The sequence below is a fragment of the Phaethon lepturus genome, unplaced genomic scaffold, assembly GCF_000687285.1.
Source record: "Phaethon lepturus isolate BGI_N335 unplaced genomic scaffold, ASM68728v1 scaffold10429, whole genome shotgun sequence".
NCBI classification, from domain to species: domain Eukaryota; kingdom Metazoa; phylum Chordata; class Aves; order Phaethontiformes; family Phaethontidae; genus Phaethon; species Phaethon lepturus.
In genome coordinates, this window is record NW_010561268.1 from 23,296 (window position 1) to 42,160 (window position 18,865).

Consider the following 18,865-nt stretch of genomic DNA (forward strand, 5'->3'; position numbering starts at 1 on the left):
TTATCATGAGATTTCCCTTAATGAAATTATACTGGAGTGTTAAAAGTATATATGTCACCAGAAAAGCATTTTCATGAGCACAGAAAAAGATGTATTCATTCATTCTTGGATGTTGGAAGACCAGGATCAAGATTTCTGTGGAGCAATTAGAAGCATAAAACAAACAGTTTACTGTTTGTAATTACTTGCAATGTCAACAAGTCTGATAGAAAAATCTGAAGGACACATGCTAATTCCTGTTAAGTAGGCACTTAAGAGTTGTAACAAAGCAACTCAAGGGAGACAATTCACTGCTGTCATAGAAAAACTCTGTAACTGCATTTCCATTCCAGTCTGCAAAGTTTTAGTCACAATTAAAGATCAGGAGAGGAAAAAAAGTGTTAGACATCAACTTCTCAGGCTATCAGTTGCTAGAAAGACCAACTGATTAAATAACAACTGTTTCTACAGAAACAATTATACTGTTCCTGTTGCCAGAAAGAGTGTCATTCACACCACTTCTACAGAACTAAAGTCAATTTTATAACCATGATATACTTTTTAATATACATATACACATATGTGTTCATACAAAATACAACTATGGTATGTATGTCACAGGAGTTACAGAATATAACTACTTTATACACACTGTTCAGCTGAACAAGACAGAGTCACAGTGAGCACTGCTTGTCAGCGGCAGTCATGCCAGCACTTTTAATCAAGCCGAGCAACCACAAGTTTCTTCAAGAGAATCCAGTGTGCTTTGTTGCAGCTGAGCCAGCATCCCAAATCCCCAGGTTTGGAGAGGATCTGGAACAGTGCTGAGAAAGTCTTGGGAGGTGGACACAGCAGGCATTTTGAACAACACTATATTTATCAGCAAAATTGAACAGCAAAGAGTTGAGTACTGCAATTAAAACTATTTGGATACTATTTTGTCCTCCCAGAAGAAGCATAACAGAATTTGCTCATTAACAGTTCAAATATCTCTTAAATACCAAAACAAACAAATAAATAAATAAATAACTCAGTAGGACGTCAAAAGCCGAAAGGCAGACGAAGAAAATAAATATATTTTTCTGTCCAGAGGGTAAAACAGCAGCTGCCTGGCTGCTCTCTTGAGCTGCAGTCAAAGAACAGGTTGGCCCAATCTGTGACCTGTTCACAGCGTCAGACTGCTTTGGTATCTAGCAAGTACTTGCAAGATAATAGTAATCAATGGAGATTACAAGCTATACATTGATCTGTGAATGTGTAATATTTGTCAAAATAGAAACCAGCATCTTGCATTATTTTGCAGGTGTTAGAATTACTTAAAAATAATAAATAGAAGCCTAACCTATAAAAATTCAGCAAAATTCACATTTATTTCTAACTGCTACTATTATTCCACTGTCAGTAACCAATAATGCTATCCCAGAGTAAGAGTATTGCTGCCAATTTTACAAGCAAGCAATAAAAATAGTTTTTGTCAAAATTAAAACTGCATTTCTTTCCATTTATTTATTCATTCAACAGATGCATTAGCCAAGACTCTGCACAAGAACAGAATATTAAATTATATCAGCTGGATGTGTTTCTAAAAAGACTCTAAAAAATTAAAAAGATTACAGATTTGGTGAATTCATTTCTTCAGCATCTACGACTAGCAGCTCTCAGCGATCTTAAAACATACTTTGAAAGTATAGACACTTCCAGGCAAGCACAGAAAGAGCAAATAAACTTTGCATGGCAATCACAGATTTAAACAAAGATTTAAAATTACAGATTAGCAATTTTATGTGGACTCTCTAACAGTCCACAATTCTCTGCAGCTGCTGGTCTATGGAATTTTTGGGATCAATCCCATTTCCATTCTCATGTCTTTGTGTTATGGATGTGCAAATGTACTCAAGGCAATTTTGTGCCCAGCTGATCACAGTATGCTATCCAGCAGATTGCCATACATGGCAGTTGTACCCAAAGGAATTATATTCTGGTATCAAAGTGAAGAAATATTGATATTGCTGATGATTTTTTTTTTAAATGAAGTCTTAAGGCAAGGTTTACAAGTCAAGCTCCTAGCAGTTTCGTACAAAAGCAACCATGAAACTCAACATTCAACATTCTCTGTCCACTTATAGCAAAAGATAATTAAGAAAACAAGGAAAGCCTATATAAATAATTCTGAAGAGCAGCTCAGTCACCCTTGTAGCAATTCTCACAACTTGTCCTTCTCACAAAGTCCTTGCATCTGACTCCTTTAGTTCTCATCAAAAATTCATCTTACCAGCTCCATGCCTGGCTCATCCTAACAGATGTATCTTTTCTTCTTCCTTCTGCCACATCACACGCACACGTAAGATACAGGTTATGTTGGGAAGGGTAAGAGAAGGAGAAATGCACCAAAATACAAGGCACTTAATATATAAACGAAAGGTTTTTCCAGTATGGCACAACACAAACTACCATACATAAGAGCACTATATCCAGTTTGTTCCATTTGTAATACTGATTTGTTTAACTGTTAGGTTCTATATGATTATGGGTTTTGTTTAGCAAATATCTTTACACTTAAATTAACTTCCTAGCTGCTGTTAGAAGCAACAGCTCCTGAATTTCAAAATCCAGGTGAGAGATTCTCCAAATGTGCTTCTATATTTTTGTCCTGTGTTTAATAATCTCCTACGCATGCTGCAAGGCCTGTTTCCCTAGAGATGTGTGTGGTTTTTGTTTAATATTGAAAAGCTAGATGATGAAGTAGGGAGTTCTATAGTGTTTCATCGATATATTTTTTTAAGTCTCATTAATTATTTGCATGTTCTGGGGGGTTGTTTTTCTCCCCCCTCTTCCAATGCAGTTGAGGGCTTCAAGCAATTTAGACAGACGGAAGGTTAATGCAAGAAATAATTTATATTCTGACTTTGCCAATACATTACTTTACTTCAGGAAAAAAAATTAATGTCCTGAGAGAAAGATTTAGATACATGAACTATTTTTCCACTCAAATCTCAATTTGCTCATTATTACTCCAAAGCACTGCCTTGGCTTAACTTTCTTTGTCAAATCTACTTAGACATTAAAAAATCTGTGCTTAAAGACCTGAAAAGAAAATAAAGTTAATCCACACTATCTCTAATTGTCCACTTAAGTTTGCTCTAGATCAAGAGTACTGAATACAAATGAAAGTTTCTGTGACTAATATCAACCAATACTGCCCTGAAGTACACTGTAATAGCTGCTTTGCCTACAGGCTTCAAGATTACTGAGGCAGCTTTTATACTCTCACAAACTATATTAAGTGCTTGCTATCATCACAGCCTGTAATATTCATCAAGATATGCATTTAACTGAGAATCCAAAGAGCCACATAGTCCTTACATACAGATGTACTCAAAACACCACTGGAAAATTCTCACTGAAGTATTCTACCCTAGACCAAAGTACATATTGGTTATTGTGATAATGCCAGCTTAAAAATTTTGGAGTGGAAGTGTTAAACAGGGTATTACCAAGAACTCAATAAACAGGCAGATGCCTAGAATTTTTTGATGGTGGTGAACAAAATAAGTTTCTGAAGAATATATAAAAAAATTGCAGGGGAAAAAGAAGTCACCCTGGGGGGAACTGGCAGGGCTGGCTGAGTTTTTCTTTCTCCTTTGAGAGCAAGACAGCAGAAAAGGTATTACAACATAAAACAACTCTAAAGAAAAACATTTCCAACCTAACCACCAGCAGGCTTAAAATAGTAATCACTTTCAAAGGGCAGGCTCTCCTTTCCTTCCATTCTTTCCTCACACAAAAACTAATTTGCTTGATTAATACGAGAAATAATGTTCTACTCCATATTCAGCTGTCTCTCACAGGGAGCCATTTCTCACTGGGCACTGTATCTACTGTGGAAAGAACGAGGACTGGAAAAGACCTCTACTTGTATCAGAACTGCAATTTCTCTGCAATTTCTCTTTTAGAAAGACAGTGTGGTAATGGGCAGAGCCAGTAAGTAATAACTCACATGGTTTTCCTGCTGATAGGTTGTAGCTGTTGCTATATTGTCTTCCACATTTCCTCCAGGAGCTCCTAACTGTAGGTATCAATTTGCTGAGTTGCTAGCCTACATAGTAATATTGAAGATTCTCACTTTGAAAGGTACTGAAAATAATGCAAATAACATTTTTCCTCTTTCCTACTCCAACTACACCTTATAGCTCCTATCACTGCAACTCATTCTACCTATACGTTTTAATTTAAGTAGATCATCAGTGAAGGCTGCTGAAGAATTTGACAAGTTTTTTCTCCATAAACATGTATTTGCTCATCATCCATCGGTGTAACAAAAATGTCTCCACCAACCACTTTCAATTTCTCAAGATTTTATTAGTGAAATAATACCTAGGCTTCAAGCCCAATGACTGCAAAGCCACTTCCAGGCATCAACCATATATGAAGCAAAACAGTATTCCCTTCCTCAGACATACAACTGACACCACTGCTCTCAGCCTTCACCCAAAAAACAGCAAATGAAAGCATTTTTCAAACAAGCTCTAGTTTGCTTCATTACTACCATAAGTGATTTCAAATACAACAATTGCATAGTGAGGTTAAAAATATTTTAGGAGATGGAAAAAAAATGAAACTATAGTTTAGGCACAAAAATCTGTGATATTTGAAAGCTTCATAGATAAAATTAGTTCTTCATATGCAAGCATAGGCATGCATTTTAAACACAGTTTAGGTATTTATTTTAGACTCGACAGCTACAATATCTATGTTTAAAAAAACAGAAAATATCAAGGTTATTATATTTCTGCTTCATTTATTCTCTCAAGAAAGTGAGAAATATTCTTCAACAACCAATAACAAAAAAATTAAACTATATTATAGATACAAATTATGGAAACTAGTGCACCCAAACAACAGAGGAAGGAAAAAAACAAACCAAAGATACCAACACAAATATAAATTTAGATCAACATACAAATCAATCAAATGAATATTCTTTTCAGCAGAGGAAATGGTGAATCCAGCACACTACACTAACTTAGTTCAATTTCCTTACTATTATGCATTTATCATTATAGCTTATGACTTTTAAACCCCTCTCACACGTCTTTTTATGGCTCTACATAAACAGACTTTCTATCAGTTTCCCTGAACAACCTTGTAAAAATAACAACTCAAGAACTAAGGTGACAGAGGGGAAGACAGAGTACTTTATCATTTAAAAAAAAAATCAGACAAGAAAACACATTGTACTTCATATAATTTTTCCGATTCTGAGAACTTAATGTGAGGAATAGTTCCTCTATCAGATTGATGTGAATGACTTCCTATGTTTGAACTGAACACAGAGGGCTGACAGACGGTTTTAACCACTTACAGCAGTCATTCACAACTCGGGGAGGGGGAATCTAACTACTCTCCATAGACTTTATTTTGTTGTCTGAAGAAGGCAAAAGTACGCTCCGTCACTGCCGTTATATGGAAACATGCAGAGTTACTGTGTGTGGTCACTCAGCTTTGATTTTAGAGGCAGTAAGCCTAATGGATCCTTTTCATGTGCTTTTTCTGGTGCTTCCAAACTAAATCGGCCAAGGGGGTAACTGAGCAAGACTGCAGCGTATAAACTCACCCTTGGTGGCAACCCTTACACTGTGGGTGATGTTACCAGGATTAAAGGCACAGTTTATGTTGCGATACTCATTCATGTTGTGTTCACTCTTCACTCACATGGCAATTAAGACTGTAAGACTTCTGTCTCTTAATTTCAGCTAGAAGAATGCTGGCCACTAGCCATGCTATGTGAACACTTTGTTGTAATTAAGAGAAAATCATATTGCCTTCCTGTTTTTAAAAATGGCTAGAAACAAATTCTCTCCAAGATCTCTGTCGAGTACACAACTCCAGAGAAAATCTTCCTGGTTTCTTGTTTTGTTTTGTTTTGTTTTGTTTTAAAGAAGCAATTCCACTTAAAGGATATTACAGCAGGAAGGTGTGTATAAACTCCTGCACTGTAACACGGCAGCTAGCGCTGCTTCTGCTGCTGCCCACCCTGCATACTTTGCCAGGTATGGCTTCCACAGCATCAAGGATATCTGATGGAGAATCCTGAACCAGATCCCAAAGTTTAAACCCTGCATGTTAAGTTCAGCTACCTCTGACTCCAATTCACTGTAACAGGCCAGTCAGAAAGCTTACTGAAATGCTTATATTGATGCTGTCCTGCCATGCACCGAGCACAGCGCCGTCATGAGCTAGGACTTGGAGATACCAGGCGATGCAGCAAACCCAGGCAGCAGGGAACAACACTGAAAACTTCTTCCAATGTATGAATTATTTTAATGAAAGCAAGGTAAGCAACCACCTGGGACTTCAAACCAGGAGGTGGTATTTCCTCATTCTACAGCCACGCAGTGTCAGCACTCCAAGTTCAGCACTCTTCAGCTGTCATGCTAAGCTACTTTCCAACTTACGGAATCAACATTCTTTCAGGCACACTTTCACAAGCTTAAACAATACGAGCAGGTGGCTTTTTTCCTTGTCCATTTGAAGCAATACAAAAGATACGATGTCAGAATGCCGAAAGCCTTTCCATAACAATGAAAACGCTCACTAAAATTCGGTAGCAATTGCCTGTTTAGAACTAAGAATATTTTACAAAAGCAGTAATCTCTCAAATTCTCAGAGTACTCAAAGTAAAATATTAGTGAAGGAAAAACTAAATTCACAGCAATATTGCAGTTTTTAAAGAAAAATGAAAAATTTCTCTTGAAATGTACAATTTAAAATTTTGCCAATAACTACTACAAGATACAGCACCATTCATTGTGTATGTTTACACCAGAGGACAAACCACTTCCATGGAGAAAAGCTGAAGTCAGATTGATATTATCCAAATGACTATTAAATTTACCAGCCACACTTGCCTCCTGAGGATAATTGATATTCCCCTTTTTTTTAACTAAAAATGCTTAAATAATTGTGTAATAATGCACCAGGAACACAATTCAGCTACATCACTAAACCAAGCTTACTGTTAAGATATGGACATGGTTTAGTGGGCATGGTGGTGTTGGGCTGATGGTTGGACTTGCTCATCTTAAAGGTCTTTTCCAACCTTAATGATTCTGTGATATGAAAAGGATGCCTACTCAGTATTAACTGCTAAAGGGCATTCTGTAATTTAACAGATTTCCTCATGAGTACAGGAACTTCCAGTGCTGAAAAGGTCAATAGTTGAACTCACATGGAACACTACTGAACAAATAACCTATGCCTAACAATTGCACAAAACCAAATGAATCTTCTAAGCCATTCTTATTTCATAGCATAAGTAGGTAATTTTTCCGTACTCAAGCTGCTATGCTAGTATTAGCTCCACATCCTGAAAATGAATATCTATTATCTATATAAAATTATATAAAATATAGTATTTATATTATAATATATTAGATTGTTTCTATGTGATGTATTTGATATCTATTTAAAAATATTCGTCTTTGTGTTGCTTCCAAAGGTGTACATTTTTGCAAATACAAGAGGAAACACAATAAAATAATACATAATTAAGCTGGAAATTCCAGATTTTTTTACATCTATAGAGGTAATTCCAAAATGGAGAAACTGAGATCAACCATGTCCCATGTGTAGGAATGTTTTCTGGCAAGGGAAAAACAGAAGTGAGAAATGCAAAACAAAAACCCAAAACCCAGCCTAAGTCAGTAATTATAAAAATAACAAAACAAAGCGAGCTGTATGGCAATCAACAACCAGGGAGAAAAGAAAATAAACATTAGGGATAGGACACTGAATAGAAAATTAATTTTGTAGATGTCAGTCTTTACTATAGAAAAGGAATAACAGCCTTAGAACAGTTCTCGATAGATTAAAGAAATGAGAGTAAAGTACTTGTGTCAAAAGGAAGAAAAGACTGTATTACCATCAGTGTCAGAATAGTACTTATGTACAAATTCTAGCAGAGTTTTTGTCATCTATCCAGCATATCACTCTTAAACAATAATAAAGCTCTTTACAGCTAGAACTTGTGTACTGGACAGGAGGTGGATTTACACCTCTTAACAGAAAAGCATGCTGCAGCACGACCCAGCCCAGCAAGCCATAATTTCAGTATCAGGTAAAACAGAACACCTTGACAAATCCAGCGTAACAAGGGCACATAGGTACAATACCCAAACCCAAACTCCTATCATCCACTGTTTATTTTTCCTTGATACTATGAAAGCTACTGGATTTTCAACAACATTCTAACAAAGTTCTTTGCAACAGACTATTGAGGAAAGATGCTGCGAGGTAAGAAACACATTTTAGATATGGATCACAAGCTGCTAGAGCAGATACAAACAATCCGGAAGAGCTACACTAGAATTGGGCATCACTCTGCCCAGTACAAGTAAGTACAAGATACAGAAGGATCTATCCAGCTGGAATTGTGCAGGTGCACCATGTAAATAATGCTGAAAAACAATCCCAGAGCAAGATGTCGAAAATCATCCAATATTCCTTTTGAAAAGCAACTTTAGCTCTAAACAGATTCTGTGTTTGAAAATTTGTATGAGTTAGGCCCACAAGTATCTTGCAAATATGAGAACAGATGACATTTTTAGATCCAAAAGCAGTACAATTATAAACAGCCACTAAATGAGCAGCAGGAGTCAAACTAGGAAACAAGACGTGCAGCCCAAAGAAAGAAACAGAAAGCGCTGCTGAAGCATTCAGGGGAGACAACCATAGAAACTGAAAAGAATAATGCAGAGAACAAGGGAAGTATGCGGACATAGTTTCCCAACCTGGCCAGCCTTCATGAATGTGCCTATTCCATGACACCTGGATGTTACGACAGTCTGTGATATGTTTATGTAAAGTTAAACCCTAAAACACATTAAGAGACTGCTAAAGCTCCAAAATCAAGGACTCTGATTGAAAATATCAGAACTGAGCACTTCATTTGGCCCTGCTAGACCTTAAGAGCCTAAGGGTGTTCCTTTTAATGATGTAAGCTTCTTTAAAGAACTGCAGTGCAAGAAGCTGCATTCGGGGTGATCTTAGGAACTCACCAGCAGAGTTTAGACCTCCAGATCTACAAGTGACCTACCATCATTTCGCAATGCAGTAACGGGTGATGCTAGGACATTACTTCCTGTGTGTAGAAAGTAAGACAATAGATAAAAAGATGGAAGAAGACCAAGACATATGTTACAACTTCCAAATTTTTGGACTTCCTGCTCTCAGCAAAACAGAAATACATACCCTAACAGACAGTTACGACTCCTGAATTCATTTTTAAAGTACTATAGGGGTGTACGCTATGGCAATTGCAGTTACCTCTAGCCCTATGCGCACGCCTCTGTTCCCTTCTGCTCCACTCTGATTCAAGCTCCTGCCTCTGCATTTATTTTCTCCCCACATCAGACCCAGCAGGCTCAGCCCTTCACAACTCTATTCTCTGTCACATTTTGGGTCTCCCTCTCCCCTTGTGTTGCCATTCTCAGTCCTAAGATCCTTCATCACCAATCTCCTAGTTTAAGACTCTTGCTGTTCCCTGTTATTTCTACCCTCTCATTACCCTTCCACCCTACTTTTCACTTCCCTAAAACCTAAAATATCAGTCAAATTATTTCTCTTCCATTCTGTACTGATATAGAAACAGGTATAAGAACAGCACATTTTTCTGTCTATGCTGGGTGTCTGCACATGGCTCTTTTTGCCCACTCTTCCCTATCTACCCTTTGAGGATGATGTCATCTGTTCACACCATCTTAACTAGCATCTGTACAGCAATGGCTTGTAAGCATGTCTATCCATCCACCTACTCCTGATTGCCTCCATATGGTACTGCTGCTTCTCCTGATTTTCTCTCCAGAAAACTTAAGCTTGATATCTTCACAGCTCAGCTCCTTATCATTCCTCTCAAACACTTTTTGCAGCTAAAACTTTTGCCATTATCATCTCCTGTAATATAGGAAGTCTTTCATGACCCCTTTGCCTGCATTTGAACCACATATTCACACTATACCCAAAATCCCCTTACCATCTTCCTCCGTGTATACATCTTTTCCTTTCAAACACTACAGCTCATCCAATATCTCCATCTTTGTTCAGGCACACACTGAAGAATTTGAAAGGGAGATGGAGATTCATCTGTTTAAATTTAGATAGGCTTCCCTACTTATCCTAAGTCATACTGAAAGTGAAGCAAGTAAATCTCTTCAATATATTAGTATTTATGCTTTCATTTCAGGAATCCTCTTTATCACGTCACCCCTAAGAGCTGTGCTGGTATCACTGGTGTCAAGCTCTTGGGAGACAGACGATACAGAGATAGCTCAAAGAGCTCAGTCAGTTCCTGCTCAGCATAGCCAGCTGGTACCTACTGATCTTTGTTCAAAGTTTCTGCAATCTTTATTTAGGTATTTTCTGAACATAAAAGTGTACGCAACAGGAAGCACACTAGATGGATATGTAGCCATTTTTAAAAATAAAGTAAGTATGCTCCTATCTAAAGATAAATAATATATTGGATGGCTGTCTGAGAAAAAAAGTAAAGAGAAGAAATGCAGGTATCTGAGCTACACAACTGCATTTTATAATTGCATTAACAACTTAAAAAGAGGACTCCAAAATTTGAACAAAACTGTCATCTTAATACAGGACCTTAGGGAAGAACAATGCCTTAATAATTAGTATTTTATCAAACTTTTTTGAAAAAATTTTAAAATCTTTAAAATCAAGGGGGGGGGAATCAGAAAAAGCCCCAAACCCCACACCTATTTGAGATAAAAAACTACCAGCAGAAGATTATCTACTCAGATATTCTTAAATTATTTGCTTCAGCAAAACAAGTTTTAAAAAATATTATTTTGGGTTGTATACTGAACTTATCTATTTTAGCATTAGTACTCATTAAAAATTATATTGTGCTACACTTCTCTTACTCGTTGTTATATGGTGTGAGCGCTGTTTATACTGATAGAACAGATTCAGAAATAAGTTACAAAACAAGTGAAAATGAAGACACCCCCTGCCCTCTGCGAAGTGAAGATCAAGAATTCATCATGTAAGACATCCTTACAAAAGTCTGTCAAGACGCCAGCAAAATTCATGTGGAACATGTAAGATTTTTTTTAGAAGTTAACATTTCAACAAAATTAACAACCTACACTACTATACATACATTGTACATGGTTATGGATCATAAAAATCATTATTTTCTGATTCACTATTTAAACTGAATTATCAGCCCATGTTAAGGATCTGAATAATCTCTGTGAACCCTAACAGAAATTTTCCTAATCTACATGTGGGTATCAACTTGTCCTGAATATAATTTATTCAAGACAAGACCTAAATGTTCACTTGCACATAAACATATCAGGTGAAATGCAGCACGGCTCAAAGAGGCAGTTTTATTTCAGAGATCTTCTTAGGATAAAAAAAAAACAAATCACAAATGGAAAGTAAGCAAATTCAAATATAGACTGTTGGAAGCTTTTTAAGTAATAAATGTTTAATCCCATTTTTTTTGCGTGTCATGTGGTTTCCAGTGTACACAAAGTAAAGAGTGAAAAGGTAAAAATAAAACTGGCATACCCTTAATATATTCCAGAATTCATAAATCATTTGTAAATTTAGTCCTTTTATAAAAGAATCCTTATATAAATCGGGGGCGGGGGGGGGCATCAATCCCATATATGAAGCACAATTTAAGCCTAACATCACTGACCAATCAAAATTAGTGAATGCACTGCATCTCTCTGCAGTGAGGAGAAGCGACAAGGTAGGCTGTCATTCTGCAAAAGCTGCCCATCGCAAGCTTTCCTCTCAGAAGCACTGCTTTTCTTTTTTAGAAAGCTTGAATCTCAGTGGTGTCTCTGGAGACAAGAAGCCTTCAGTATGTTAAATTACTTTCATTATGTATTTTCAGATGCTTATTGATTCTACAGTAGGAAGAGTGGGAGACTGCAGCAGCCTGTAAACCAGAACTAAAGCAGTTGTATACATTAGCAGTATGCTGAAACAATGGCACAGTACAGGCACAAATTTTCATTAAGGTCATTTTTTGAAGAGATGCTTATTACCCTCTTTTCCTTCTACTCTGCCAACAAGTGAACAAAATGAATCCCTCCAACCTGGAACTGCTTCACCTGCATCGAGAATGTATCAAATCTTTAGTGGAGGTAAGATCTGTTCCTTATTATGGTATGCAGAATAAGCAACATTTAACAAAAAAAAAAAAAAAAAAAAAAAAATTGAGGAAAAAAAGGGAAGAGATCAGATTCAACTTACATTAAGCGTTAGTATCTTGTTATATTTGAGACCAGGAAATATTCATATGCTATTTCCCCCTCCCCGTTAAAAACACAATGGTAGAGAAATGTTATTTTGTATGAAATTCTTGTAGAATATTAAGAACCTGTTTTGATCGTACAACATAAAGACAGTACAGTTTAAGCTAATACTGTATTGGGGAAAATAACACATAATGCAACCGGGAATATTTTTTCCTCCCTCAGCAGTATTTCCAAATATCGGCAGTTAAATGTGTTACAAATTTATTCAGTTACTCTTTGAAGGATCAGAGTCTGTAATTGCTGTATACTTACTGCTTTATGAAGGTTGGCTAATATTACTAATCTCAGATTGCTCAAGAAATCCCCCTTTTTGTTGATTTTTTTTAAACTTATTTCTTTCATTACCCTGTACATTCAAGCTGCTTATTAAAAACAGGGATGTTAATGTTGCTAAACATTTCTTTCAAGAAAGGAAATTATAACAGTGTGCAAATTAAACAAAACCGTATTTCCTATAAAGCTCATTGACTCTGCTCAATTTCTCATTAGAAGACAAGAGAGTTGTATGCATAAACTACCTGCTCACAAGAGCTATAGTCACAGACACTCTACATCTAACCGTTATTGCTTCCAGTCAGGGGTTTTTTGTAACCTGCCCTATTTGGAGAACAGGAAACTTGTCCAAAAAACTAAATTCATGTAAGTTGACAGAAGAATGACATGATTTTACTAGCAAATAGTGATCACACTAACTGATTTTCTATGTAATCTATAAGATCCAATTTTAGAGATCTTTTACTCATGAAACAAGTGATATTAGAAAATATCTTCTTGCATTACTTTATTTTGAAATTACAAGCCCTACTTTTAACCTTTTTTTTCCTCCCCTTCACAAGGGCATGCAGCAACTAATTCAGTTTTACAACTGACAATATGAAGAATGCAGTTGACCGGGTATCTTTCTAGCTGTATGACCTACAAGCAGCAGGATGCATCACTAAAATGTATTCTTAAGACATAAAGGATTAGAAACAAAACATGGAAAACACTTGTATTACCATTTACGTGCACGACACTTCAACAATATACATGGAAGACTAACACACCTGCCCAGATTTTTATTAAAAGAAGAGTGCAATGATTGATTCTTAAAATGGTGAGCATTTCTTAAAGAGGGATTTATAATTTAAAACCAGAATTGTGGAAACTACTGATGCATGAAGAAACAATGAAACATGAATTCCCAAAAGGAGAATATGCATACTTCACCAGCAAGCTGAATAAGGGTTTAACCAAGCTTTTTCTATACTACTCATTAAATAACGTACTTGTCATAATGACTAATGGATATTTTTCTCTCAATTTTACGGTCTGTTATGTATTCTCCTTAAATGAAAGTAAACCAAATTAGGTAACTCATGGTTACTCTCAAAGCACATAAACTGGATTTTATGATGTATAGCAACTTCTTTGACTAAGCCATCACTCAAAAAGTAATAAGCAGGAATATTACAGAAAGAAATACGCAACCATAAACTAAAGGATGTCTACATACACTCTGAACAGAGAGATCAGAATTTTTTTTATTTTTTTTTTAAACCTGGGAAATAAAAACAGGCTGCTACAAAATGCAACAGGGGAAAGAAATTAACATCACTTAAAAGAAGGTTTATTTGTTATTGCTGGCTTGAAACTCAGAACAGACACGCAGAATATGCACTGGTCTGTAGAAGTATCTCAGGCAATTAAGAAGTCCCCATGCTTAATCAGAATTTTTTGCTGCTGAAGTGCTGGAACAAAAAAAAGAAAAAAAAAAACCTGCAAGGAGTGAAATAAGAGCCCAGCTACCACTCGGTTTCCAGGTTACAGTGCATGTCAAATATCTGTCAGTGACACCATGTATCAATTTATGACAAGCTGCTGCAATGATCTGAAAGGCCCTTGAGGCACAGAGAACAGGTAGGTCAGCAGTCGCATGCACCCCACCTCCGCTCAGCCTCTGCAAGCCAACAGGCACTGTCCAGACAGGCGACGCGCTGGGTAGATCAGCTCCCTGCCTCCACACTTCTGCTTTTACTTAACTGAAAGCTAACCAATGCGACAAGGAGGTGATGTTTAATCTCTTCGTAAGACTTAGCATATCTGGAGTTTTCTGTTTTCACAAGATTTCAGTTGGCATAATGTTAGAGTTAAGATTGTCACTTGTTTTAGCCAGATCTGCTTTTGATTTCCTCCTGGCTTTTGCTAAAACAAAAGAACTCCATCCACCCAGCAATGCATTTGGAACGGTTTCTTGAAATCCATTCACAGCCAGGACGGCGTACACAGAGGGAATCCTATTCCTGAGGGTTAATATAAACCTAGTAGAGGTTGCCTAAATTATAAATTAAACAAAGCTTTTGAAATATTTCTTGTTTCATTTCACACCTGAGACTAATATGTTCTAATTTACATCTTTTCTATTTAAGAGGCACATGTGAAATAACTGTTGAAGCATACCAAGAATTTTCATGATACAATTTGTAATTAATAGTATTGTGCAACTGAAGCCTTTCAGAACCGCAGATGAAATCCATTTGCATGTTGTATCCCAAGTGTGCTTAATTCATACTTTCATTAAAAGAGAGCTCATTTTTGTTCACCTTGGTGCTATCCATTTTTAATGTATTCAGAATGGAACAAAGGTCTGCATTAAAATTTATTTTCATGCCACGTATGTCCCCTCTAAAATTTAAAGCTACCTAAAAAAAACCCTCCAAGTATCATAACAAGAAATTGAATAACCTCTCTTTTATTTACTCATTTCATTACCAACTCAAGAGCTGGCTGACAAACATCAGGTATTACATGCAGATGCTACATTTACAACCTATCCGCATGTGTAAAACAAAGCAGATGAGCCACAACATAAAAAATCTCCTAGATGTAATAAATGCTTTTTTTTTTTGAACCTTGCTTATTCCTAAGACAAACATGCTATGTATCTAAATCTGTTGGATTAAATTGCATTTTGTAAAAAAAAAATATATTTATATATATATACACACACACAAAAACCAAACCCAAAACCATGAAAGAGACAATTTCGGTTTTTAAGTATTATTTTCTAAAATTATTCCCTTCAATCTATCCTGGAATAAAATTAAATACTCATCCATTCCATGTAGGCACTGATTTCTTGAAGAAATTTAATATTTTCAAAAAATCAAGTAAAAAAAATGAAATGTAGTTTATAATAAACTGTATTCCTCCAAATGCACACAAGTTTTGCATTTGAAATTATACATACTTACATAAAATTGTTGTAGTGATAAGTTTCATATATGCATAAGTTTCATAGATGCACACAAGATAAAAGTGAACAGAAGTCTTCAATCTCTGTAAAAATCTGAATTACAGAACTTCAAGTTTCAGCCCACAACACCATTGCAAACTCTTCATAAGAAAGAGGCTGCTAAATTGCCATAAATAATTTACATGTTCTTTTTATGATACATAAGCAACAGAGTTCCATGTTCCTATCACTTTCTTGTTCCACAAGAGCCTTTTTAAAATGATCTTGAGTACTAATTTGTTAATACTTAACAACATTCTTCTGAAATGACCCTCAACACAATACAAAAGCAATGCACAATATAGTTTATTCAACAAATGGGCCCTTTGTAAAAACCACATCACTATAAATAAAGCCTTGTCTCCCTAAGTGGAAGCTTTTCGCTTTTCTTTTTTCAAACAAATCCTGCTTTCCTTTAAAAAAGAAAGACCTTATTCTAGATCCTCAGGCTTTTGAGTCCATGCCAACTAAAGCTCTAAACATACAGTAAATCAAGAGTTTGATAAGAACAGATGCTTTTCCTCCCTCCTCCTTCCCCAGCATTTATCTACAATAAATGTTAAAAAAAGAAATCAAATAGTTCCATATTTTATTTCCCCTTTCAGGAGAAAAACCAACTGCAACAAAAGAATGTGTTTCTCCCCCATTCTGGAAGTCAACATGCAGTCCGAATCTAACATTACAGTTCGAGATGCCGTTGATGACATCGACACCAACATGTACCGACCACTGTCATATCCATTAAGCTTTCAAGTTTCTCTCACTGGATTTTTGATGTTAGAAATTGTTTTGGGACTTGGCAGCAACCTCACCGTGCTGGTACTTTACTGTATGAAATCCAACTTAATCAATTCTGTCAGTAACATAATTACAATGAACCTTCATGTACTTGATGTAATAATTTGTGTGGGATGTATTCCTCTAACTATAGTTATCCTTCTGCTTTCACTGGAGAGTAACACTGCTCTCATCTGCTGCTTCCACGAGGCTTGTGTCTCTTTTGCAAGCGTTTCAACTGCAATCAACGTCTTTGCTATCACTCTGGACCGATACGACATCTCTGTAAAACCTGCCAATCGAATTCTGACCATGGGAAGGGCTGTGATATTAATGACATCAATATGGATCATCTCACTTTTTTCCTTCCTGATTCCTTTCATTGAAGTCAACTTTTTCAGTCTTCGAAGCGCAAGTACTTGGGAAAATAAGACACTTTTGTGCGTGAGTACGAATGAGTACCACACTGAGCTAGGAATGTATTACCACCTTCTCGTGCAGATTCCAATCTTTTTCTTCACTGTTATAGTAATGCTAATTACATACACCAAAATACTCCAGGCTCTAAATATTCGGATTGGCACAAGATTTACAACAGGACAAAAGAAGAAAGCTAGAAAGAAAAAAACTATTTCTTTGACCACTCAGCATGAGACTACGGACGTGTCCCACAGCAGTGGAGGAAGAAATGTTGTCTTTGGCGTAAGGACTTCTGTGTCTGTCATAATTGCCCTACGCCGAGCGGTAAAACGGCACCGGGAGCGACGAGAACGGCAAAAGAGAGTCTTCAGAATGTCCCTCTTGATTATCTCAACATTCCTTCTCTGCTGGACACCCATCTCTGTTTTAAACACCACCATCTTATGTTTGGGCCCAAGTGACCTTTTGGTAAAGTTGCGATTATGTTTTCTAGTAATGGCATACGGAACAACTATATTTCACCCTCTACTTTATGCATTCACGAGGCAAAAGTTTCAGAAAGTCCTGAAAAGTAAGATGAAAAAGCGAGTTGTTTCAATAGTGGAAGCAGATCCTATGCCAAATAATGCTGTAATACACAACTCATGGATAGAGCCTAAAAGGAACAAAAAGATTACCTTTGAAGACAACGAAGTAAGGCAGAAATGTTTAGTACCTCAGGTTGTCACTGACTAGATTTCAGTATTCACCAAAACACATAAAGTGGAATATTTGAACAAATTGTAGAAAAATACTGCCAAATAAGAAAAACTTTTTTTAACTATTGGCGAGACTGTAAATTTTCAATATATATGTTAAATAGAGTAGGTCTTGTATATTCAATTTCTTCATTATGTAAGATATATGTTGCATGGCCGTTTGTTAGCGTAACACCATGTGTATATTTGTCAAAAATATTCAAGTCCTCTTTTTTAGAAAATAAATAGCCTTAAAGAAGTGCAAACTTTTAAAAATATTTGTATGGCTCAGTTTCTCTGTACATATAAAAGAATTTTTAAACAAAAATTCCACTCGGGAATACTAAAGCACAAATTCAACATTTTGCATGATATGGTATTTTTAAATTTAATTCATAAGCAGTAACAATCAAAGATATTCTGAATGCTATACAGCTACAAGTTGGACACATTTTGACCTCATATTTAGACAGCTACTTATTTCAAATTTTTCAAGCATGCAATTACCATGCACATGCAGACAAAGCCATTTATATGTCCTTCAATTAATGGTTCAGAATCAGTTAATATTGATGGAAGGAAAAAAAAAAATTCATGTTGGTCCAAAAATTGACAGTACTTTTAAGAAAAGAAAAAAGTCTTGCATAGACAATCTCAGATCCACAGTTTCTACAGAAAAAATATAGAGCTTTGGATAATCACACAGGAAGGGTAGAGGGGGTAAAAGGGAAAGACAGTCTAAATGAAGGCAAAAACCACAGAGACAAGGGAGTTACTGGGCTTGATTGCTAAAAGACAACCAACCAACAAAGCCATTCCTGTGCAAAGGCTTAGATTTTCACACCAAAGGGATTCAGCTAGACCTCTAGTGTGACATGGAGTCCTTTTATACAGAGACTTTTCATCCATACCATCTATCTACATAGATAAAAATAGCTGTCAAGTGCCCCAGCTGAAGTAGAAGGTAGTTTTCTTGCCCTTAATAATTTTTGTATTATTTTGACTTCCCTTCTCCTTCAATGATGTTCAGTTCTAGCCATGCAACTGCTTTGTCACAAACCAATCACCAATACTGCTAGCTCCCCTACTTCTGTATTTCCTGGACAGTCATGGTACACCTATATCCTCTTCTTTTGTTTCATCTTAAACCTGCAGTTAAGAATCAAGAAGCCTTAAGAAGTCATCATCATCCATAACACTGTAAGAGAGAATTAAGATTTACATCCAAACAAAGTTTGTTGAGTGGTTTGCAATATCCCATGCTTTAAAAATTCATAATCTCAATGACCCAGTGGCTACATTCATTGACTTAGTCACCAGTTATGGGG

General features: G+C 36.2%; 1 protein-coding gene across 3 annotated transcripts; it reads left to right on the plus strand.

Annotated features, from left to right (window-relative positions):
• Nucleotides 1-11,702: 11,702 nt before the first annotated feature.
• GPR22 (G protein-coupled receptor 22) lies at nt 11,703-17,803 on the plus strand. Of its 3 annotated transcripts, XM_010293952.1 has the most exons (3): nt 11,713-11,755; nt 11,903-12,155; nt 16,209-17,803. In XM_010293952.1, the coding sequence occupies exon 3, from the start codon at nt 16,234-16,236 to the stop codon at nt 17,533-17,535; it is 1,302 nt and encodes a 433-aa protein (XP_010292254.1). In that variant the 5' UTR covers nt 11,713-11,755; nt 11,903-12,155; nt 16,209-16,233; the 3' UTR covers nt 17,536-17,803. The 3 variants fall into 3 exon arrangements, with proteins under 3 accessions (XP_010292253.1, XP_010292254.1, XP_010292255.1); XM_010293951.1 differs by having other exon boundaries at nt 11,703-12,155; XM_010293953.1 differs by lacking the exons at nt 11,713-11,755; nt 11,903-12,155 and adding an exon at nt 14,197-14,228.
• The last annotated feature ends 1,062 nt before the right edge of the window (nt 17,804-18,865 follow it).

Bases quoted from the DNA above. Each gene is read 5' to 3' on its own strand.
- GPR22 (XM_010293951.1), top strand. From the start codon at position 16,234: ATGTGTTTCTCCCCCATTCTGGAAGTCAACATGCAGTCCGAATCTAAC.